The 23,798-nt window shown below is 45.8% G+C and overlaps 1 protein-coding gene across 1 annotated transcript in view; it reads right to left on the reverse strand.

Annotated features, from left to right (window-relative positions):
- Positions 1 to 735: 735 nt before the first annotated feature.
- LOC147626637 (uncharacterized) overlaps positions 736 to 23,798 on the reverse strand; it is a 33,960-nt gene continuing 10,897 nt past the window's right edge. The window contains exons 2-4 of the mRNA XM_086816701.1: positions 1,847 to 1,927; positions 1,502 to 1,593; positions 736 to 1,284 (exon numbers count right to left, since the gene is read on the reverse strand). Of these exons, the coding sequence (XP_086672827.1) occupies positions 1,003 to 1,284; positions 1,502 to 1,593; positions 1,847 to 1,927 (455 nt within the window). The 3' untranslated portion in view covers positions 736 to 1,002. The remainder of the gene's footprint in view (positions 1,285 to 1,501; positions 1,594 to 1,846; positions 1,928 to 23,798) is intronic.

Consider the following 23,798-nt stretch of genomic DNA (forward strand, 5'->3'; position numbering starts at 1 on the left):
GGAAACGACAGTATGGCCTTTGAGTGTAAATTTTCTATAAGGAAGATACAAATCGAGATCGAAAATCCTAGCTAAGTATTCATCCAGGTAAAGAGGCTTCTACCAAACTTTCTATAATCATGGCTGAGCTTAGATTCAAGGCCTAATACGGAAGGTAGTCTATGTCTCTCTCCACGATAAATTTATCTTCATCTCCATTCCACTAATAAATAAGGGTGGTAAAGCTAATACTCTCTATAATTAAGATAGAAGGTTACAGCCATTACTCTTATCATTGGGCCTATGCTCAAATCGAACCTGGGTGGCTTGTTGTTCTAGGGTAGAACATAAGTTTTGGGTCATGTTACATTATGATTTACACAAGATTACTTAGGAAATAAAATTTGTATATACATAAGTTGAAAATCAATTCCAAAAGAGAATTTATTTAAGTACAATGAAGTATGCCATCAGTCTTGCTCTCATAGAGTGGTGATACATACAGATAGATATGCCATCAGGCTCCATCAATGATCAACTCTTTCTCTCATAGAACAGAGATACATATGGATAGATATGACATAGTAAACACACTCATAGGCATGCTTTTGGGTAGTTGGAATCCTATGGCAAGGAATAAGGTTCCTAAGAGTTATACGCATCTGACGATGGACTCTAAGATCACTCTCACATTTCAACCCAGGCCTATAGAGACTATTTACATGTAACGACACACAAGTGCACACCCATACCAAAGTCCTTGAACCAATGTGATTAAGAAAGTTAGATTTTGTGACATGCTATGACAGCAAGGATCCATAGAGTCAGACAAAAGCCCCTTCAAGTTTATTGATAACATGCACTAGCAATTTGCTAGTAATTACTTCTTACAATACAAACTCTGTTGGTAAAAAGTTTTGGTTTGCTCAGCAGAAGTCAGTTCTATGCATACAGTGTTGGCCAGGAATGTGCATCTGGCAAGACTGCTATTGATTTCTGAATTGACCCCATCTGAGACCAGCTTCAGGGGTAATGTACATGTGAATCTATCAAAATGGGTTTTCGGGGGCGCAATTTTGATTTTGTTCGAAAACCTGGAGCAGCCTTTCTGCCCACGTTAGCTTCTGAATCATTGGTTGTGGATGACAACATCCGCTCTGCTTGTGAGGCCTGACTGAGAGCTTCTCCATCTTTGAAGAGCCATGTGTTTCCTTCACGAAGGAAATAACTTTTCTCCTCTAGCACTTTTCTGTCCCCCCTTCCTCCTTTCCTCAGCCCATAGACAACTCGAAAAGAAACCGTTGACTGCAAACAGGAAGGCATATGTCACATTTAAATGCTGAGGTGCTTGTTAGATTGGACACACATCCAGCCCCTGCCCATAAATAGGGGCCCATCCAGGCTTCCTGTTGGTGAGTGCCCATCCAAATTACCGTCATCACATGGGTGGAAAAGGTTTGTGTATCCAGCCTTTATGTAATACGCCTAATCAAGAAGTCAAGAAAGACCCTGTCCTACTTACTTCATGATCGCTGACAACATCATGATGCATGATATGGAGCTTGTAGAAATTTAGCTGGTCACAAGTTGCCTGCACATCTGCCACAAGGTTATCTGCGGCCAAAGGCAGCACAACACACCTCAATATCTCAAAATGCAGGTAAAAATCATTGAATGTCATGCATCCTACTCAGAGTAGGATATAGCAATGTCAGCAAAAAGATGGTGTACGCCTTGATAGAACTGTAAACAATTGACTGCTGCAAATAAAAGAGACATAGTACTAGAGCCAAATTATTTGTGAGCCAAAACCTGAGAATGCAAGGTCTTTGGACCAAAATGAAAGAGAGCTCTTATAGTCTTGTACCTCCAAAGTCTGGATTCTCCGGATGTGTAGTATTCACCACATAACCAACAATTCCCCGTGCGTAAGCGCTGAAACGTGCCTCTGCAAACACGCATCAGTTTAGCATACCTTCATATGCCATTGAAACCCTATGTTGGCAGCAAGGCCTGGATTTGTTTCAGGAAACATCACACGTCATCAAAATTCTATTTTAGTTGGTTCTGCATGTGGAAAGCTAATTCACACATACTTTTCCTTTATAATGCTGCCTGCATCTAATCTCCTCTCTCTCTCTCTCTCTCTCTCTCTCTCTCTCTCTCGCTGTGTGCAAAAGAAGATCACCTGACTGCGGTGGGAATCCGCACAAAAGCATGGATGCAACACAGGCGCAAGCACAACAATCCTATCTGAGGTAAAAGAGGCGGAAGCCAATTTTTCAGAGACCACCCAAACCCTCAAGGAAGATGCAACTCAATTTGGCGATCTCACAAAAAGTTGAAGGCCCCATTGCCTTTGAACTTCATATACAGAAACAGAGGCGGCCCTATTATTGAAGATGAAGTGGGAGGAAGGGTGGTTCAAGCCAACATAGTTGCATAGAAACGCGTTTCTTACCTTATGAAACCGTATGAAACATTTCATACGTACAAAACATTTTTGAGCCCTTTTTCTTGAGTTTTTTTTTTGGGAGTTACTTGATTTTTCACATCACGTGCATCCCACACTTGGATGCCACGTGGACATATCTGTGCAGCAGGTGCAAGACCTGGAGTGGTAATTGGCCCCTTGTGAGCCCTAGTCCAAGACTAGTCTGCCAAGGTTCCACTCTAAGCATCCAACGTCAGCTATAATGGGTCCTCATTCACTTGCACATGTCTAAGAGAAAGAAAGCAAAGCAAATAAATAATGGGTCCTTGTTTTTCCTAGGATACTCATCATGAATACGACTATCAATATATTGGGTCCTTGTTTTTTCTATAACTTACTGTGCCTGATAGGGATGTAGACCTACACAGTGCACACGTTCGAGAGAGAACGATACTTGCGAGAGGAAGAGAAAATGGGGCAGATCTACACATAGGGGAGAGAGAGAGAGAGAGCCGCACGTCTAATGCGATTAAAAAAAAAATGGAGGCATGTGTGATGGAGAGGGTAGAGAAATGCAAGGAAAAATTATGAAATGATGTAGTGGTCGAGTTAGCACGCACACATGGTTATGAACGTGACATTTGATTACTCATATTTCAGTCGCCTATACACATCTTAGCAAACTAAGGTTTTGTAAATAGGAGAGCCTAACTAACTAATTAATTTTCTTTCCTTTTTTACTCATTGTAGGCTCTTATATTAGTTAGGGCCTGGGTTATGTTACCGTTGATATGGGAAATGCTTGGGTACCACCCACCGTACGTGTGGGGAGCTTTCTGTACACGCTTGTATGGCATAAGGCGGAGGCATAAAGCGGAGGGGAAGGCTTATGTAAGGACATGATTTTCTTGCTCCCAGTTGGCTGGACGGCGGGGATCTTTGCCTTTCATGTTATCTGCTGAAGGAGGTGGTAGATGAAGAGTAGAGAGGGCTATCGTCCCAAGTGGTGTAGTGGTACAAGCTCTGGTGACAAGGGTGTTGCGTACCTGAAGGGTGCAGGCTCTGGTGACAAGGGTGCTGCATACCTAAGGGGTGGTGTGTGGGACTGCTAGTCGGCCAACCTAAAGGCTGTCGACCAGCAGCAAAGACACAAAAATCCCAAATAAAACCAATAAAGCCCAGTAAAATCCCCCTTTTTAGGGCTGGGAAAAATGCTGTTTTCACACACTCTGGTATGTGGGCACGTAGGCAAAAGGGGCCACCCCAAAAAGGGCTTAAGGGCCTTGCCTACAACGAGGGTAGCCCTTGTGGGCCACCCTAGAGGCCAAGGAGGCTCCATGGCCAAGCACAACAGCCCATGGAAGGGCTGGGCATCTAGTCAGCCAGGCCTAGAAGGCCCGGGCAGCAAGGCGGCCAGCTCATAGGGGCTAGGGCCTTGGTCAGCCAACCCATGGGAAGGGCTAGAGTCTAGACCCAGGTAGAGGGTGCAGAAGCTGGCCATAGAGTGGTTTCTTGTCTCTATATATCTCTTGGTCGATTGGTTGCAGCAGAACCTGATTTTCTCTTTCTGGTGGCTACGATTGAGACAGGCTGTACAGTAGTGAACTTTCTCTATCATGTGGCTACCTGTGAGCAGGCCGTACACTGGCTGTTCTCACTTCTTAGGAAGGGTGGTTCCTTTGGTGGACAGTAAAGGCAAAATACAGTTGTGAATTTTCTCTATCATGTGGCTACCTGTGAGCAGGCTGTACACTGGCTGTTCTTACTTCTCAGGAAGGGTGGTTTCTTTGGTGGACAGTACATGCAAAATACAGAGTCTTTCTCCTCTTCTGCCTTTGGTACAAGCAGAAAACTGTGAGCTGTTTTGGGACAGTTTTGGGGCTGACTTGGAGATAGTTTTGGGACTGTTTTGTCTTGTCTCTGGAAGAGAGCTTGGTCTGAATACTGTTGCCGCTTTGTGGAAAATCTAGTGCTGTATACACCCGCACCTTGGTATTGTGAAGAAACAGCACTTTTTCCAGCCCTAAAAAGGGACTTTCTGGAAATTTTATATTTTTGGGGTTTTTTGTCTTGGCTGCTGGCCCACACCTTTATGGTGACCGACCAGCACCCCCCCTATACCTCATCATTCAAGTACCACTTCATCATCATATCAGGTACCATCTGGCCGCCTACAAGCATAGGGTCATATCTGCGTTTTCCTCTGCTGGTCTAGGCCGCCTACTGCAGGGCTCACATCAGCCAACATCAGGCTGTTTCTTGGCATTTACATCAGGCTTTCTTCTGCTCCACATCTGCGTTTTACTTCAGCACATGTCAGCGCCTACATCAGAGCATACATCAGCGTTTATACATCAACTTACATCAGCGCTTTGCTTCAGCAATCCTCTGCGTTTTGCTGCAGCACACCAGCCCTATACATCAGCCCACATCTGCACTTACATTGGGCTTACGCCAGGGCTTATATCAGCGTTTATCTCAGCCTTCATCAGCGCATACATCAGGCCTCACATCCGTGCTTACCTTCAGCATATCCTGTGCGTTTTTGGCACAGCCCTTGGGACAGCAGCCCTCTGTGCTACTTCGGGATAGCAGCCCTTTGTGCTACACATCGGGACAGTAACCCTCTCTGCTACATTGGAACGGCAGCCCTCTCTGCTTAGGTACACAGCACCCGTGTCACCAGAGGTTGCACCACTCGGGACGGCAGCCCTCTCTGCTTCAAGTACGCAGCACTTGTGTCATCAGAGACTGCACCACCATCATCGTCATCGACGTTACCTTTTTCTGCTGCCACTATCACCTCAGAGTGCTTTGCCTCACATCGACGTGAGCCTTCATCATTGACCGTGCTTCAGCTCCGACTTCTTCTCTGCTTCAGCATTGGTCTTCTTTCTGCTCAGAGTCACCTCTCATATGAGGGCTCTTGTACATATTTGCACTCACCCTTTTATATATATTCACTCACATATTTCATGCTGTGTGGTTTTACTCTCATCTCTCGTATATCTGGTCCTCCGGTCCTTTTGCCCTCACATGGTATCAAAGCAATTGTGAGTGAAACAAATCCCGTCAAGTGACAATTTGAAATGGACAACTTAATACAACTTGAAATTGAAATGAAATGAAATGGAAAGATTGACACCAGCATTGGGGCCGGAATGGGCCGAACCCCCCCTCAATATATGATATATTTATTGGGAGTATTTAACAAATACAATGCTCCATGGGTTCCAAGAACCAGATGATGTCCATGTACATATGAATACAATACCAAACAAATAGGTTTGAAGTCGATGTTCGAAGTAGATGCTCGAAGCAAAACGACCACTGGCGTGGTCCAATCTCTGCGGTCCTGGGCTTTCACTGGACTCCGCGGAGAGCACCTCACTGGTGTTCCGAGACCACGCACAAACAGGCGCTCTCGTACTAACGCCTGGCTCTCCCGATCTCAGCACCTTTGGACCGAGGTTCGCCAATAGAGCTTGGACTACCCGGCACCGAACGGGTGTTACCGTGGGGAATGAATCCCTTATCAGATTTAACACAAAGTACTTTATTTAAATCTGAAAATTCACTTACTTGTGGTTGGCAGATAGAGGACCAATACCCGTGGTATTTGTGTAGAAGGTGTAGCCACCCAGGAGATGTGAAGTCCTCTTGTAGCCGCCAGTGGAAAGACGTGCAACCTCTTTCAAAGAAGGAAATAGAGAGGCAGCCTTAGGAGAGGTAACACCTTGACACAGTCGCCTCGTAGAGAACTTAGTGCAGCCACCAAGATAAGTATAAACGCAAAGACCACAGCCACCTGCTGTGAAAGGAGGAGCACCCACTTGCAAGGGAGGAGTTGCCTGGCTGCAGCGTGGAGGAACCGGCCTGATGGAGCACAAACACAGTCGCCTGAGGGCAGGGTTCTGCTGGCTGGATAACAGGCGCAGCAAGTGAAGTTTGCAGCCGCCAGTAGATGGTGGGCAGCCGCCTGAAGATGGTGGGCAGCCCTGCTGAAAAACAAGCGCAGCCTGTGGAGTTTGCAGCCGCCTGGAAGAGAGTCACGCAGCTTGCGCTTGCTTGCAGATGGAGCGCACAGCCTCCTGGAAGAGCATGCGCAAACAGCTCAGCCGCCTGGGGGAGAGAGAGAGTACACCGCCTGTAGTGCAGGGAGTGCAGCCGCCGGTTGGAGGAGGATACACAACAGCCTGCGCAGCATGTAAGGAGTAGCAGCCAGTCGCCTGCAGGGGAGCACGCCTGGTTGCAGCCGGTTTTGGCCGCCTGCTGGGATCACCTCGCCTGCTGGGAAAACGCGCCGCTTCAAGAAACGATCGCCGGTGGTTTTTCCTATGAAGGGTGGTCGCCTTTTTTTATGAATATTGAAGTGGAGTTCAACCTTAGTGATTTGGCTGGCCCCCCCACGTTTGCATGTGGGTGGCCAGTTCCAAAGGGATGTGGTAGGTGACCATGCCTACTTCCACACACACTTAAGTGGGGCTCCCCACCTTGGCCCCTGAGTGGGTGCCCACTTTTAAGTGGGTGTGAACATGTAACCTTATAAATCAAAAGGTTAGAAATAAAGTATTAAAACAACATGTGCGATATACTTACCACCTCTTCACATGCACCAAAACTTGTCAGAAGACAGAGCAGACTTCACGACTCACTGGCAGGCGTCCCCGCTCAGTAAGTGACACGTCAAGCAGGCAAACACAAAAATACATGTCGTGCGAAAACAGTTTCAAACATGCAGAACATGAGTGCATGTGCAAATAGTATCATGGAACAAGTACAAAATATCTGTCGGCACAAAAATGGCACGACGTAAAACATAAAAACCTGGTCTTCCTATGGAATGACAGTCCCATAGGTAAGACACAGTTCCAGGCACGAGTCTCTCTATGGTGTGACAGTCCCATAGGCAAAACACGGCACGAATACTGGCTCTTCCATGGCGTGACAATCCCATGGGTCGAACACAGTCCAGGTCATACACGGGTGGCACCAGTCTGGCTCCCGTCCATGTCAGCAAAATACTGGCCTCTTCACATGAGACACCGGCCTGGCCTCAAGTGAACGAGACACAAAAACTGGAGATGGACCAAATGGTCGGCCAATTGGTGACATCCCTCCGGGCTTCTAAAGAGTTGTCCTCAACTGAAAAGCCTCAAGATATGCCTGCAACAACTGTGGATAATCAACAAAATAGTCCTCATTTACCCACTTGGTATCAATAGGCAAGTAATTCTTAAACTTCACAAGGTATCTCCTAGAAAGCTTTCCTGCAGGGAGCTTTCTCTCCTTGTGAAAAACAATCTGTTCTGGCTGGAGGATCTCCTCAAGCTCTTCAATCTCTGGCGGATCTTCTGTGACAAGCTCATCAGGATCTGGCCCCACATATTTCCAAAATAGACTCACATGAAAAGAATTGTGAATCTTCCAATGACTAGGTAAAGCAAGCCTGTAGGACACTTCATTGATCTTTTAAATCACCTTGAAGGGTCCATAATAGCGAGGAGAAAGCTTAGGATATGATCCTTCTCGTCCTGGCCTCTTCCGAAGCCTAGCCTTCTCAAATTTTAGCAAAACCCAATCACCTTCTTTGACTTCCATGTCCCTTCTATGCTTGTCAGCAGCCATTTTTTGCTTATCCTGAGATCGTGCAATGGCTGTCCGCACCTGACCAAAGGCTACATCTAAGTCACGAACATATTCATCAGCTCATCCTTTGTACGAAGGATGGGTGGCAAGACCACTCTGCCATAAATAATCTCAAAGGGAGCTTTTCCTGTGGAGGCATGGATTGTATTGTTGTAGGCAAACTCAACAAGTGGAAGATACTTCTCCCATGCAGTCTTTTGATCTGCCACATAACATTTCAACAAATCCAACACGGCTGAATTTGCAACTTCACTTTGGCCATCCGTTTGGGGATGACAAGCTGATGAAAACTCAAGTTTAGTATCCATATTATCAAATAAAGCCCTCCAAAAGAGACTTGTAGTCCTGAGATCTCTATCCCCAACAATGGATTTAGGCATACCATGATGCTTGAAAATATTAGCAAGAAAAAGCTTTACCATATGATCAACTTTGATGGTTTTCTTGACGGGCAAGAAATGAGCTTGCTTGCTAAACCTGTGCACAATGGTCCAAATAGCATCATTCCCATGCTGGGATCTAGGCAAATCCGTAATGAAATCCATAGTAATACTTTCCAAGGTTGTGAGGGAATAGACAATGGCTGAAGCAAACCTGGAGGTTTTTGCCTATCAAATTTCACCTTTTGGCAAGTAAGACATACACGTACATAAGCCTCAATGTCTTTACGCACGCTTGGCCAAAAGAAATATCTCTGAATCATGCGAGTAGTGGGCATAATACCTCTATGACCAGCATAAGGTGGAGCATGACATTCGTCCATAACCTTTGGACGCAAATCCTTCACCACACATAGGCAATTATCCTTCATAAGATAACCCTCGTTGATAACATAAGAGGCATCTGAATGACCAGCCATCAAATCAGTCCATATATGGCAAAAATCAGCATCCAAATGATACAAATCACGCATAGCAAATAAGTCTCCATGAGAGGCCACTGAGACTGCAGCTGCATAAGGCCTCCTGGATAGTGCATCGGCCACCACATTTTTCTTTCCTGCAGTATGCACAATCTGAAAATGAAACATGGAAAGAAAGTTGGCCATTCTCATCTGCTTCTCTGAAAGCTTTGTTTGAGATAGAAAATATCTCAAGCTTTGATGATCTGTCTTGACTACAAATTCAGCCCCAAGAAGATAATGTTTCCATATCTGTAAGGCGTGAATTACAGCCAAGAGCTCTTTCTCATAGATATCCATATGAAGCTCGGCATCATGCAAACGACGGCTCTCATATGCAACTGCATGCTCTTCTTGATTTAGGACAGCTCCTATGCAATCACCACAAGCATCACATTCAACTACAAATGACTTGTGCAAGTCAGGAACAATCAATACTGGACCACATATAATAGCATGCTTGAGCTGCAAGAAAGCATCCTGTTCCTTTGAAGTCCATTTGAAAGTGATTTTCTTCTTTGTTAGATCATGTAGCGGAGTGGCAATCATGGCGAAATACCTTATGAAACGCCTGCAATACGAACATAATCCCAGAAAACTACGTACTTGATGTACGTTTTGCAATTCGGGCCAATTCCGAATAGTCTCTATCTTTGTAGGATCCATTGTAACTCCATCTTTGGATACAATATGACCCAAATAATGAATCTCTGAAAGGAAAAACTCACTTTTCTTGGCATTAATGAACAGTTTATGCCGCCGCAACTCTTCGAACATTGTGACCAAATGAGTTCTGTGTTCCTGCTCATTCTTGGAGAAAACCAAGCTATCATCAAAGAAGACTCCTGTGAACTTGCGATGGGGTCGGAATATCCTATCCATCATACGATTAAAAGTAGCAGGAGCATTGGTGAGACCAAAAGGCATTACCAAAAATTCATATAATCCGAAGGTTGTCCTGAATGCAGTTTTATGGACATCTTGTGGCACCACTCGTATCTGGTGATAACCACTCTTCAAATCAAGTCTGCTAAAACAAGTTGAGCCATCAAGCTTATCCAAAATATCATCAATTCGCGGAATTGGGAATCTGTTCTTGATGATAAGCTTGTTCAAAGCTCTATAGTCCACACACATACGGAATGATCCGTCCTTCTTTTGAACAAGAAGCACAGGGGAGCAGTAAGGTGAGGAACTGGGCTGAACCAAACCTTTCTCTAAAAGCTCGTTTACCTGCTTCATGATTTCTTCTTGTTGTGCAGCACTCACTCGGTATGCAGGTTTGTTAGGTGGAGAACTACCTGGCACAAGATCTATGCGGTGATCTTCGGGCCTTTGGGGAGGTAATTCTCCTGGCAATGAATCAGCAAAACAGTCATTGAATGCATAAAGAAAATTCAGCCTATCATCAGACATAGCATCCACATTTTGATGATTTGGCACAAGGCTATCACGCACAAAAACCAAGTATGCAGAAAGACTCTTTTTCATTGCTTTATTAATTTGGATGTGTGATCCAAGTGGGATGGAATCCCCTTCTTTGCCAGCATCAATAAAATGCATGCGGCCTTTATGCATAAAAGCAATCATATTGGACTTGTAGTCTTTGCGAGGCTCAAGCCTATGGTGCCACGGCTTGCCCAACAATACATCACATCCATTTAGTGGAGCAACTAGGAAATGTTCATTATCAAGGTAGCCTTGGATATGGATGCGCAACTTCCCTATCAAAGGGATAACCTACACCTCTTTACCAATAAATGCAGCTTCGGCTTCAATCTGAGGTCCCATGTTCTCAACCTCAATACCCAATGCAGCTGTCGTTTGCATAGAGATGAAGTTATCGGTTGCACAATCATCAAACATGAATAGTGCGGGCTGATCCTTGATTTGTCCCCAAGCCTTGCAAACCATTCGCTCTTTTGCATCATGACTAGTATTTCCTTGCACATCAGGAACTGCATGTACATTAGCCTTGGTCTGCTTGTCCTCGTGCTTTGGTTTGCGATCTGGGCATTGTCGAAACATGTGGTCTTTGCTACCACAAGAAAAGCATTTTTCATCCTTGGCATATTGCTCTCTTTGCTCCGGGGTTAAGCCGAATTTGTTCTTCCTTGGGCCCTGATCTTTAGATGTGTTATTTTCAGCTTTACCACCCTAGTAGGTGTCCCGGAAGTTCTTTTTAGGTGGCTGTCCACCCTTTTGCAAATTTGGGACAGCCTTGTCCTTCCCCTTTGAACCTCCTTGATCCTGTTTAATCTTGAGCACCAATTGCTCCGTAGCAAGAGCAGAAGCTGTGAGCTGTTGCAAAGTATGTTTCGGGTGCAATTCAAAGCCCGAACGATATGCTGGTTGCAGTCCAGAACGAAACTTCCTCTTTCTTTCATCCTCAGTGATTTGCATAAAGGGAGTTACTTCCAGCAACACTTTCCAGAACTTGTTAACATACTGTTGCACACTTTCATTATCTCTTTGCTCTAGCCTGTCCCACTTTTGAGTGAGAGTTTGCTCCACATTTGGTGGCAAAAACTGAGCATAGAATCTATCCTTAAATTCCTTCCAAGTGAAAATGGGATCCTTGGTGATCTTTTCAGTGATCCACCGATGAGCAGCAGTCCCTTTCAAAAACATGCTAGCAAGGCGTAATTTTGACTTTTCAGTAAAGTCCTCATCGGTAAAAGCAATGTCGAACTGTGCCACAAATGCTAACACTTTAGAAGCATCATGTTCACCATGAAAAACATCAAATTTAACAGATTTGTCACCTGCTTTGAATTCCTTGAGCTTTCTGGCATGAGGCTCATGGTCTTCTCTTTTTCTTTTCCCCTTATCCAATGGGGCAGCCCTATCTGCATGGGCTCCATGAGCCGTCATAGAAATTTCGTGAGGCACGGTGGCATGTGCTCCACGAACTTGAAACTCAGATGCATGTGACTTACCTGCACATGGCATTGTCTCTTCATGAGACAACTCACAAGGTAAAATTTTTCTAGAAGCAGACCTGTCACCCTTACCATGAGATACATGTCTTGCATGCATGTGACTTTCATGCTCTCCATGAGCACTAGCATACATATATCTGTCAGGCTTTGTGCCTTGTGGAGAAGATGCATGACGAGAGGTGACTGTCACCTCTTCCTTTTGCATAAAAGATTTCAGCCTTTGAGACGCGGGATCTCCATGCTTCAAACGAGGTGGATTTCTAAATTTCAGCTCTCCGTCGTCCCCCTCTTTGATATCACCTTTGCGGAGGAGGTAGGCAAGTGCTAACTCCCTAGGCTTCTTGCCCACTTCCCGTGCCATAGACTCAAAAGTTACATCTACCATTGCATCAGCTTTCCTAGCTTCAATGGCACTTTGCAGATGGGGATCTTCATGCAAAAACTTTAACTCTTGCTCTTGTGCCTGCAAAAGTTTTCTCATATGTTTCATTTCAGCCCTCGTTGCATCAGGCTCTTGTTCAAGCATAACTGTCTTTCCTGGAGACAGTTGACCCTTTGATTCACTATCATTAACCCTTTCAAGGGGCTTGTGTCTTCCTCGCAGAGCATCAGAGCCACGGGGGGCACTAGATGGACCCCTCGAATTAGGCACTTCCAAAGGGTTGCCTTGGCTGTCCATTGTGTTTAAGTGTGCTAAAAGCGGGATGTCCAGTACACAGGTTCGTTTCCCCACTAGAAAGAGGGAAACAACCATGCTCTGATACCAATGAAACCGATCCCGTCAAGTGGGAAGACTCCATTGAACACCCACACGCTTAATAGCACAACTTTAAAACCACAATTTGAAATGGACAACTTAATACAACTTGAAATTGAAATGAAATGAAATGGAAAGATGGACACCAGCACTAGGGCCGGAACGGGCCGACCCCCCCCTCAATATATGATATATTCATTGGGAGTATTTAACAAATACAATGCTCCATGGGTTCCAAGAACCAGATGATGTCCATGTACATATGAATACAGTACCAAACAAATAGGTTTGAAGTCGACGTTCGAAGTAGATGCTCGAAGCAGAACGACCACTGGCATGGTCCAATCTCTGCGGTCCTGTGCTTTCACTGGACTCCGCGGAGAGCACCTCACTGGTGTTCCGAGACCACGCACAAACAGGCGCTCTCGTACAAACGCATGGCGCACCTTTGGACCGAGGTTCGCCAATAGAGCTGTGACATGTGAGAGGTTAAGACCGTAGTAATCACAACCTTAGTCTAACTAAACTGCACTTAATGTTGTTCAAGAGATAGACAGATATGTGTCAATGCAATGCAGCTATATTAGATGAATGAATGATGTTACAATGATGATCCAAATGGATCTATACTGCTGAATATGCTGAATATACGCTGAAAATGCGGGATGAACTGCTGTCCACTCTTTCCCTTGTCTCCTGGAAGGAAACGCTGAAGGGAGGCTTTGGGAACAGAAGCTGAATGCTGATGGGATGATGAAACGCAGACCTGATGGCTGAATCTGAACTGAATATTGCTGCGTTTGCTGAAGATAATGCTGATGGTGATGCGTTAACTGAATGCTGCTGATGATGATATGCTGAAACGCATGATGATCCAGAGGAGGCTGCGTTTGCTGATTATGCTGCTGAGGATGATCCTAAATGACTGAATGGAGAGGCGCCTGTATATATATGCCAACATGCTGCTGGTCGGCCAGCACTAATGTAGTCGGCCAGATGTCATGTCCACAAAAGGCTGTCGGCTGCCCCATAAATGCCAGTAAAATACCTATAAAATTGCATAAATGCCTGAATAATGCCTGATGATGCTAATGAAGCCATAATGATGCCATGTCACTGTACACCTGACTGGTGTGCACGTGACATTCCCCGCTGCTAAACTGTTGCTGGGTGGATACCTGGCAACCTGCGACTCTTCTGCGATCCTTCTCCTCCGAACCACTGCCCCCTTCTGTCTTCTGCTGGGACTGAGGTCGTCTGCAGGAGAGAAATCCTTTGAGCCAAGACGCTATGTACTGCGGGAACTGAATGGCAAATACCTGAGTCACCCCTGACCTGCCTCTGGAAACCTTTCACCTACCATCTCCGTCGTACCTGAAGCTCTGAACCTCCTAAGGCGATGTTGGAGCAAACTTCCGTCTTCTGTGGAAGAGAAACCCCCTGCTGCTGCCAGTTGAAGCCCAAAACTTATGTGCTCCTTTGATGATGGATGTCCTTCTTCCCTGAGAGTTCATGGGTAACATGTATGCAGGACTGACTGCTAAGATGACTGCTAAGATGTCTGATATGCAAGCCATGTGCAACCCTATATGCTGTGCAAGAATGCAGATGGATGGGTTACTGATGCAGACCTAAGGGAAAATCCCTAAGGGTGGCTTGCAAAATTTTGAGAACTGGGTTCAACTGTGCAGAAGCGATTAACATGATGTCTGACTGAATGACTGATGGAATGAACATGCTCTAAGGCTGGTTACCCTGTAACGCTCTGATACCAATGTGACATGTGGGAGGGTTAAGACCGTAGTAATCACAACCTTAGTCTAACTAAACTGCACTTAATGTTGTTCAAGAGATAGACAGATATGTGTCAATGCAATGCAGCTATATTAGATGAATGAATGATGTTACAATGATGATCCAAATGGATCTATACTGCTGAATATGCTGAATATACGCTGAAAATGCGGGATGAACTGCTGTCCACTCTTTCCCTTGTCTCCTGGAAGGAAACGCTGAAGGGAGGCTTTGGGAACAGAAGCTAAATGCTGATGGGATGATGAAACGCACACCTGATAGCTGAATCTGAACTGAATATTGCTGCGTTTGCTGAAGATGATGCTGATGGTGATGCGTTAACTGAATGCTGCTGATGATGATATGCTGAAACGCATGATGATCCAGAGGAGGCTGCGTTTGCTGATTATGCTGCTGAGGATGATCCTAAATGACTGAATGGAGAGGCGCCTGTATATATATGCCAACATGCTGCTGGTCGGCCAGCACTAATGTAGTCGGCCAGATGTCATGTCCACAAAAGGCTGTCGGCTGCCCCATAAATGCCAGTAAAATACCTATAAAATTGCATAAATGCCTGAATAATGCCTGATGATGCTAATGAAGCCATAATGATGCCATGTCACTGTACACCTGACTGGTGTGCACGTGACAAGAGCTTGGACTACCCGGCACCGAACGGGTGTTACCGTGGGGAATAAATCCCTTATCAGATTTAACACAAAGTACTTTATTTAAATCTGAAAATTCACTTACTTGTGGTTGGCAGATAGAGGACCAATACCCATGGTATTTGTGTAGAAGGCATAGCCACCCAGGAGATGTGAAGTCCTCTTGTAGCCGCCAGTGGAAAGACGTGCAACCTCTTTCAAAGAAGGAAATAGAGAGGCAGCCTTAGGAGAGGTAACACCTTGACACAGTCGCCTCGTAGAGAACTTAGTGCAGCCACCAAGATAAGTATAACCGCAAAGACCACAGCCACCTGCTGTGAAAGGAGCACCCGCTTGCAAGGGAGGAGTTGCCTGGCTGCAGCGTGGAGGAACCGGCTTGATGGAGCACAAACACAGTCGCCTGAGGGCAGGGTTCTGCTGGGTAGAAAACAGGCGCAGCAAGTGAAGTTTGCAGCCGCCAGTAGATGGTGGGCAGCCCTGCTGAAAAACAAGCGCAGCCTGTGGAGTTTGCAGCCGCCTGGAAGAGAGTCACGCAGCCTGCGCTTGCTTGCAGATGGAGCGCACAGCCTCCTGGAAGAGCATGCGCAAACAGCTCAGCCGCCTGGGAGAGAGAGAGAGTACACCGCCTGCAGTGCAGGGAGTGCAACCGCCGGTTGGAGGAGGATACACAGCAGCCTGCGCAGCATGTAAGGAGTAGCAGCCAGTCGCCTGCAGGGGAGCACGCCTGGTTGCAACCGGTTTTGGCCGCCTGCAGAGGATCACCTTGCCTGCTGGGAAAACGCGCCGCTTCAAGAAACGATCGCCGGTGGTTTTTCCTATGAAGGGTGGTCGCCTTTTTTTATGAATATTGAAGTGGAGTTCAACCTTAGTGATTTGGCTGGCCCCCCCACGTTTGCATGTGGGTGGCCAGTTCCAAAGGGATGTGGTAGGTGACCATGCCTACTTCCACACACACTTAAGTGGGGCTCCCCACCTTGGCCCCTGAGTGGGTGCCCACTTTTAAGTGGGTGTGAACATGTAACCTTATAAATCAAAAGGTTAGAAATAAAGTATTAAAACAACATGTGCGATATACTTACCACCTCTTCACATGCACCAAAACTTGTCAGAAGACAGAGCAGACTTCACGACTCACTGGCAGGCGTCCCCGCTCAGTAAGTGACACGTCATGCAGGCAAACACAAAAATACATGTCATGCGAAAACAGTTTCAAACATGCAGAACATGAGTGCATCATGAGTGCAAATAGTATCATGGACATATCTCCCGTTCATGGAACAAGTACAAAATATCTGTCGGCACAAAAATGGCACGACGTAAAACATAAAAACCTGGTCTTCCTATGGAGTGACAGTCCCATAGGTAAGACACAGTTCCAGGCACGAGTCTCTCTATGGTGTGACAGTCCCATAGGCAAAACACGGCACGAATACTGGCTCTTCCATGGCGTGACAATCCCATGGGTCGAACACCGTCCAGGTCATACACGGATGGCACCAGTCTGGCTCCAGTCCATATGACACCATCCTGCTAACACACGGGTGGCACCAGTCTGGCTCCCGTCCATGTCAGCAAAATACTGGCCTCTTCACATGAGACACCGGCTTGGCCTCAAGTGAACGAGACACAAAAACTGGAGATGGACCAAATGGTCGGCCAATTGGTGACAGTAAGCAAAGGGATTGCCTTCATGAGAAAAGACTACATGGAATTGTTTTCAGGAAATAACAAGCCGTAGAGGCTGCCGAGAGCACACAGCATGGATCGTCTACCTGCACTCCTAGAGAACAGATTCTTCTCACCAGAAGATGCTTCTCCAAAGTCTGATCTGGACCACATAGGGAATGGGATTTCTTACTCAAGGGAGAATCCTGTTCAAGATCATACTTTGGGAGACGATCAACCCATGCACATCACCTCATCCACACCACCTTTGCCATCACGATCGCCCTCTCTGATTTTATCAGATTTTGTTTCCAGAGGGGGATACCATTGTGTTTGTGTGGGACCCTGGCATACTTCATCTTCTCTCATGGTCCCTTTTTGGCCTGAGAGGGGGTGTGAAGAAACAACACTTTTTCCAGCCCTAAAAAGGGACCTTTTGGATATTTTATATTTTATATTTTTGGGGTTCTTTGCCTTGGCTGCTGGCCTACACCTTTCTGGTGACCGACCAGCACCCCCCGTATACCTCATCATTCAAGTACCACTTCATCATCATATCAGGTACCATCTGGCCGCCTACAAGCAGAGGGTCATATCTGCGTTTTCCTCTGCTGGTCTAGGCCGCCTACTGCAGGGCTCACATCAGCCAACATCAGGCTGTTTCTTGGCGTTTACATCAGGCTTTCTTCTGCTCCACATCTGCCTTTTACTTCAGCACATGTCAGCGCCTACATCAAAGCATACATCAGCGTTTATACATCAACTTACATCAGCGCTTTGCTTCAGCAATCCTCTGCGTTTTGCTGCAGCACACCAGCGCTATACATCAGCCCACATCTGCACTTACATTAGGCTTATGCCAGGGCTTATATCAGCGTTTATCTCAGCCTTCATTGCGCATACAGCAGGCGTCACATCCGTGCTTACCTTCAGCATATCTTGTGCGTTTTGGCACAGCCCTTGGGACAGCAGCCCTCTCTACTACTTTGGGATAGCAGCCCTCTGTGCTACACATCGGGACAGTAACCCTCTCTGCTACATTGGGGCGGCAGCCCTCTTTGCTTCACGTACGCAGCACCCGTGTCACCAGAGCTTGCACCACTCGGGACGGCAACCCTCTCTTCTTGCGGCACTTGTGTCATCAGAGGCTGCACCACCATCATCGTCATCGACGTTACCTTTTTCCGCCGCCACTATCACCTCGGAATGCTTTGCCTCACATCGACGCGAGCCTTCATCATTGACCGTGCTTCAGCTCCGACGTCTTCTTTGCTTCAGCACTGGTCTTCTTTCTGCTCAGAGTCACCTCTCATATGAGGGCTCTTGTACATATTTGCACTCACCCTTTTATATATATTCACTCACATATTTCATGCTGTGTGGTTTTACTCTCATCTCTCGTATATCTGGTCCTTCCGTCCTTTTGCACTCGCATGGTATCAGAGCAATCGTGAGCAAAGGGATTGAAGACCTCGAGAGCACAAAGCATGGATCGTCTACCTGCACTCCTGGAGGGGCACAACCCTTGGGACAGCAACCCTCTCTGCTACTGCGGGACAACAGCCCTCTCTGCTACACATCGGGACAGCAGCCCTCTCTGCCTGCTACATCGGGACGACAGCCCTCTCTGCTTTAGGTACGCAGCACCCGTGTCACCAGAGCTTGCACCACTCGGGACGGCAGCCCTCTCTGCTTCAGGTACGCAGCACCCGTGTCATCAGAGACTGCACCACCATCATCGTCATCGACGTTACCTTTTTCCGCTGCCACTATCACCTCGGAGTGCTTTGCGTCACATCGACGTAAGCCTCCATCATTGACCGTGCTTCAGCTTCGACGTCTTCTCTGCTTCAGCACTAGTCTTCTTTCTGCTCAGAGTCACCTCTCATATGAGGGCTCTTGTACATATTTGCACTCACCCTTTTATATATATTCACTCACATATTTCATGCTGTGTGGTTTTACTCTCATCTCTCGTATATTTGGTCCTTCCGTCCTTTTGCCCTCCCAAGTATCTTGTAAAAGCTTGTGTGTGAATAAAGAAGTTCCTATGGGGAGCCGGCCGTTCCGGCTCAGTACGGTATTATTGTATTGTTTATTGTTCTTCCGCTGTGTTTTCCATGCTTTGTGTCTGGTATTTGAAGTGTTGGTCTATTATTATTGTTTCCGGTCCCCTACCAGTTACATACTCTGTGGAAACTAGTTTTTGAATGTGATGTAACATGCGGAAGCTTACAGACAGGATTATACTTTGATAAGGAATATTCAGCACCTTGGTTCTTGACGATTGTACAATGTAACGGAGTTAAGAGTGCAAGAGAGAGAAAGAGTAAGACAGAAGAAGAACAAAGACAAGTACACCCGATTGGGTCCCAAATACCCTTTGAAGGGCTCCCACCTAGTGTATTTGCTTTATTGAATGATGAAATAGATTGACTTCTTGGAGATCTTCCTTGGCTGTAAATCTGCAGCCTAAAGATGACCTAAATCCTTGACCTTCAAGATCACCTTTGCTTTAGCTTCCCTGTGGCTGTCCTGGCCCTTGGAGTCTTCAGCACTTTGTGAATAATGAGATGGTTAGACCCTTGACAAGCCCATGCTTATATATGACCCAAAAGGGCTGGTCAGTTTGCACAATAACTTGTCAGCCTGTTTCCATGTTTCCCACGATTGAAAATAATCATGTAACATGAAACGGAAGTATTCGTATTGGAGGATCTTGTTACACAAATGCTCACACTGTCTTCTGTATCCTGAGTTTCGCGTGTTTAGCAATCCACTTTAAGACTTCAAACTTTTAAGAGATTTGAGAGAGAGAGAGAGAGAGAGAGATGAGAACTATACACCGTATGAGGTCCCGAATTACCCACTGAAGGGCCCCCTATCCCGTTACCGAGAGAGTATTTGCTTTATTATCTTTGAAGAGATTGGCGGTGTGACTGACGATAAGCCAAACGCAAGACCTCTGAAGACCGAGAGTTGGGCTGAACTGTACAATACTGTAGAAGCACCAATGATGTCCAATCTCGAGCCTATGCACTCTTCCCAATGGAATGAGGGAGGGATGCAAAGCTGAGGCTAAGAGAGGGGCTATTTGGGACTGTTCTAGACTATGTATGAATGCTGTAAATGAGTATGAATGCTGCGTCTTACCTTCACCAAGTGGCTGGAGCAAAACGATGAGTAGATGAATGCTAAAAACTGTACGGATGCAGAAAACGCAAGATGGACTGCTGGCTGAATGCTGAACTGATGCGTTTTGCTGATGCAGTGGGGCTGAATACTCATGCGTTGAGACGCCTAGTGCTGTAGGAGGAAAACGCTGAGGGATGATGGCTGAAACTGCAATCGCTTATGCTCCTTATGCTGAAGATGCCAAGCGCTTGAATGCTCTACTGCTGAATATGATGAATGAATGGATGAGTAACATGCTGATCTATTTATATGGACCAAGTGAGCCAGTCGGCTGGCTACAGAGCTGGCCGGCTGCTCATGTCCACAATAAATGCATAAAAGATGTATAAAATGCTGAAAATGATGGGAAAATACCAAAAAATTCCTAGTAAATATCCTGATAAATACTAGATGATATCTGGGGTTTTTGCAATGGTCTAGATGCATGAATGAATGATGTGCAATATGCAGAATGCTTTCTAATGCAAACCCTAAGGTTTCTACTGATTCTACATGCATGAATGTGTCTCTTCAAGTGGGTTAAGGGACTTGGACTGACTGACTGACTTGCTATGGCTGAGAATAACCTACGTAGCTCGTGCCTGACTTATCTTGGACTGAGGATTACAATGGGATCACGGCGTACGACAAATATCATCCTGAAAGGTACTAGTACTGATACAATGTTGCACTAATGATGATGAGCCAGTTTGTCACCATGCACTATAGTGTAGAGTGCATGTGACATTCCCTCCTGCTTAGCTTGGCGGCAGGTTCATGGCTTCCAAGTAGTCGGCCAACAACTAGGGGTACTCTTGAAAGAATTCCTCGTCTAGCCATACGGCTTCGTGTGTACCTCGATCTTGGAACTTCGTATAGAACTGACGTATCCTTCGACCAGAACCATGCTTCCAACGATGAAGAAGGATCTGCTTGGGCTCGATGACTTCGGCTTCGTCTACCACGTCTGGCTGCTGTTCATCTTAAACATCAAACACTTCTGGTCCAACATATGGTTTTAGCCAAGAAACATGGAAAACATCATGCATCGTCCAACTGTTAGGCAATCTTAACTTCATGGAGACATCACTTAACTTTTTAACTATTGGGAAAGGTCCAAAACTACAGAATGAAAGCTTGGGACAACGTTTGCCCACTTGTTGCAATCTTTGTTTCATGATTCGCAAATAGACCCAATCCCCTTCCTTGAAGTGGACACCTCGTCTTGACTTATTTACATGTCTGCTATAGGCTTCATGTGCTTTGGTCAAGCGGTACTTGACTGACTCAATGATTTCGAAAAATGCTTCTGTGGTTTTATTAGCCTCTAGAGATGGAGACACCAATCTCGTCAAAAGACAAGAGAAACGGCAACCAAAGGCTGCTTCATATGGAGTCCGTCCAACACTGGATGAATGAGTGTCGTTCAAGATAGTCTAGACCAATGGAAGATAATGTTCCCATTTGGACTACTGGTCATAACAATATGACTTGAGAACATCAAAGGCCAACTGGTTTAAATTTCTGCCTGGCCATCTGTCTGTGGATGGAATGCACTAGACAACTACAACTGAGTTCCAAAGTTTTCAAATAATGCCCTCTAGAAATGCGAGGTAAACTTGGAATCTCTATCTAATGTAATGGTACTAAGCAAACCACAAATTGGATACCAATGCTTGAGAAAAAGACGGGCTACGTCCTCAGCTGTGGCCGTATGCTTGCATGAGATGAGCATGCAAAATTTACTGAAGCGATCCACAATGGTAAAACACTGAGTGTTACAGGATCCGGTGAATGCTGGTAGAGACCCTACAAAGTCCATAGATATGTCGATGAAAGGTCCGTCGAGGATAGGCAAAGGTTGAAGTAAACTAGCCTTCTTTGTATGTGGAATCTTTACTTTTTGGCAAATCTTACAGGCTTGAACATGTGAATATACATCACGCCTCATTTTTTGCCAATAAAAGGACCGTTCCAATTTCTCAAGGATACTGTTGATACCCCTATGTCCTCCAAATAAGGAATCATGAGCATCATGGAGAAGAGCTCATCGCTTTTCCCGGATAACACAGAGACGGTTCTTGAAGAACAACCAACCGTTCAGTACTAAATAATGGCCACGCTCAGAAGTGAGGGCCAAATTATTCTGAGTACCAAACTCAGGGGAGTCCACATATTGGTCTTTCATGCTATCTAAGTCCTTCCCCATAATTTCGAGCATGGTAGATTCTTGGACTACCTGGATGCTAGCCTTTTGACTAAGAGCATCTGCTACTGGGTTATGTTTACCAAGGATGTATTCAATCATTCCTCCAAACAATTGGAAGAGTTGACTCCACTTGGCCTGCCGATCACTCCACTGGGCACTTGGCATGGTTTAAAGCCACTTAAGTGCTTGGTGGTCTGTTTTGACTGTGAAAACCTGTCCATAAAGAAAAGGCTTTCAATGTTTAAGCGTTGTGATCACACCCAAAAGCTCTTTGTCATACACCGAATAATTCTTTTCAGCAACATCCAACTTTCTACTGTAGTATGCCACGGGTCTATTGTCCTGGTGGAGAACTGCACCTATGGCTACAGTGCTTGTATCGGTAATGACCTCGAAAGGTTCATCGCAAGATGCTAACTTTAATACAAGCGCTTTTGAGGCAGCTTTCTGGAGTGCATCAAACGCCTTGCCTGACTGAGACTTTTTGCATTCGAGTCTTCACCCCCTTAAGCAAGTCGGTAAGAGGTGCTGCAAGGTTAGAAAACTGATAGACATGGGTACTATAGGCCTGGCAAAGACTTACGAATGAGCAGATCTCTTGGGCGGTCTTAGGAATGTCCCAATCTAAGATTTCCTGAACCTTTGATGGATCCAATCTAATCCCATCAGAACCGATGATATAGCCCAAGCATTGAACTTCCTTAACGCCGAAGACAGACTTTTTGGCGTTTGTGTAGAGCCCATTATCTCGCAACAGTTGCAAGACTTTCTCCACATCTTTCTCATGCTGCTCCGCAATGGCTGAGAAGACTAGTATGTCATCAAGGAATATGAAAACACACTTCCCAATGAGGATTGCGAAAATCTTGGACATCATTTTATTGAAGGTTGCGGGTGCATTTGTAAGACCAAAAGGCATGACTACAAACTCATAGTGACCACGCTCTGTTCGGAAAGCTGTTTTTGGAATGTCAGCTCCGAAAATGCGGACCTCATGGTAACCACTCTTGAGGTCGATCTTAGTGAAAAATTTAGCACCGTCTAAACGCTCCAAAATGTACTCTATCCTTGGCATAGGAAACTTATTCTTAATGGTGAGTTTGTTTAATGCCATGTAGTCTACAAAAAGGCGTGCAGACTTGTCCTTCTTTTGGACAAATAGGATAGGTGCAGCAAATGGTGAGGAAGAAGGCCGAATGAATCCGGCTCGGAGGAGCTCAGATAATTGTTTTTCTAACTCGCCCTCTAGAGTCTTGGAAAGACGATAGGGAAACCTGCTAGGAGGATCCGATCCAGGGACCAAATCAATGTGATGGTCCTCGGGGCGAGAGGGTGGGAGACTGGGCGGGAGATCGTCCCTGAGCATAATGTCCTAATGTCTGGACAAGAGGTCTGCTAACTAAGGGACTGAAGATGAGATGGATGCTATCGATGAGGTAGAGGCTGTTTGAGCACGAACATAAAGTAGTGCTTCTTCTGCTCCCTTGCGGATAGCTCGTCGGGCTTGGAGATGCGAAATCAATGGGATACCAAAAATGCTTCTATCCCCACGAATCATGACAAGCTCATAAAAACCTTTATAGATAGTAAAAGTGTCTTGCCCCCAATCGAGAATAGGCTCAC

Source organism: Cibotium barometz, chromosome 22 (genome assembly GCF_041138505.1).
Source record: "Cibotium barometz isolate CiBa-2024 chromosome 22, ASM4113850v1, whole genome shotgun sequence".
Taxonomy (NCBI): domain Eukaryota; kingdom Viridiplantae; phylum Streptophyta; class Polypodiopsida; order Cyatheales; family Cibotiaceae; genus Cibotium; species Cibotium barometz.